Raw genomic sequence first — 803 nt, 5'->3', positions numbered from 1 at the left:
CAGACAGGTAAAAAAAAAAAAAAACAACAGAGAAAACAGTTTTCGTGAGCTAATTTTGGCTGAATCTGCAACACTACTTCAGGAGTCAGAGGCGGCAGAAAAAAAAGTAAATTTAATGGCAAAAAACAAACGGAAGGACGGAGCGGGGGCTCCGGGAGGCAAATAGTGCGGCGGGGAAGGGGCAGGACGACCAGGCCGGGCTGTCCGCTGCTCTGTCCGGCGTATGCCGTGCATGTTAACACCTCTCCGTTATAACCCACCGGGGACATCGTTTGCCTCGTTTGATAACGCGGGAAACACCCTCTTCTTCCTCAGCCCTGCCTCCCTCCCCCTGAGAGATGCTGTAACATTGCCAAATGCCGCTCGGAACAGGCAGGTCCGGCGACTCCCTGTCGGTAAATCTCAGTCCTCTCCTTGCCCCTGAAACGGAGCATTTCCGAAGGAGCAAGGAAAAGGGGACGCGCACCCTTCCCCCCGGGTCGTTCCTGATCTCTCGGGGCAATCCTCGGCTGCAAGCCGCCCCTGCAAGGGTCCGAGGCACAAACTCACCCTTTACAGCTCTCTCCGTACTAGCGATGGGGCCGGACAAGCAGTCAGCGTCCCCCCTTACCACCCCCACCATCACCCCAGGAAAGCCCCGCAGCCACCTAAAAGAACTTCCCGAACACTTTCTGGGGACTTGAGCTGCAAAATTGCTATTGAGCGGGTGGGTCGGGATTAAAGATGGAAAGGGGAGCAAGAACGAAAACAAGCGTGTAGTCACGGGGGGGGACCAGGGGCGGGGATGCCGGCCGGCGCGGGGG

The 803-nt window shown here is 57.2% G+C and overlaps 1 protein-coding gene across 1 annotated transcript in view; it reads right to left on the bottom strand.

Annotated features, from left to right (window-relative positions):
* CBLN2 (cerebellin 2 precursor) overlaps window positions 1-269 on the bottom strand; it is a 3,635-nt gene extending 3,366 nt beyond the window's left edge. The window contains exon 1 of the mRNA XM_009889074.1: window positions 132-269. Coding sequence (XP_009887376.1) covers window positions 132-269 — 138 coding nt within the window. The remainder of the gene's footprint in view (window positions 1-131) is intronic.
* Window positions 270-803: the final 534 nt, after the last annotated feature.

The sequence above is a fragment of the Charadrius vociferus genome, unplaced genomic scaffold, assembly GCF_000708025.1.
Source record: "Charadrius vociferus isolate BGI_N301 unplaced genomic scaffold, ASM70802v2 scaffold65, whole genome shotgun sequence".
NCBI lineage: Eukaryota > Metazoa > Chordata > Aves > Charadriiformes > Charadriidae > Charadrius > Charadrius vociferus.
The sequence above is the reverse complement of the archived record's forward strand: the minus strand, read 5'-3'. Positions and strand labels throughout refer to the sequence as shown.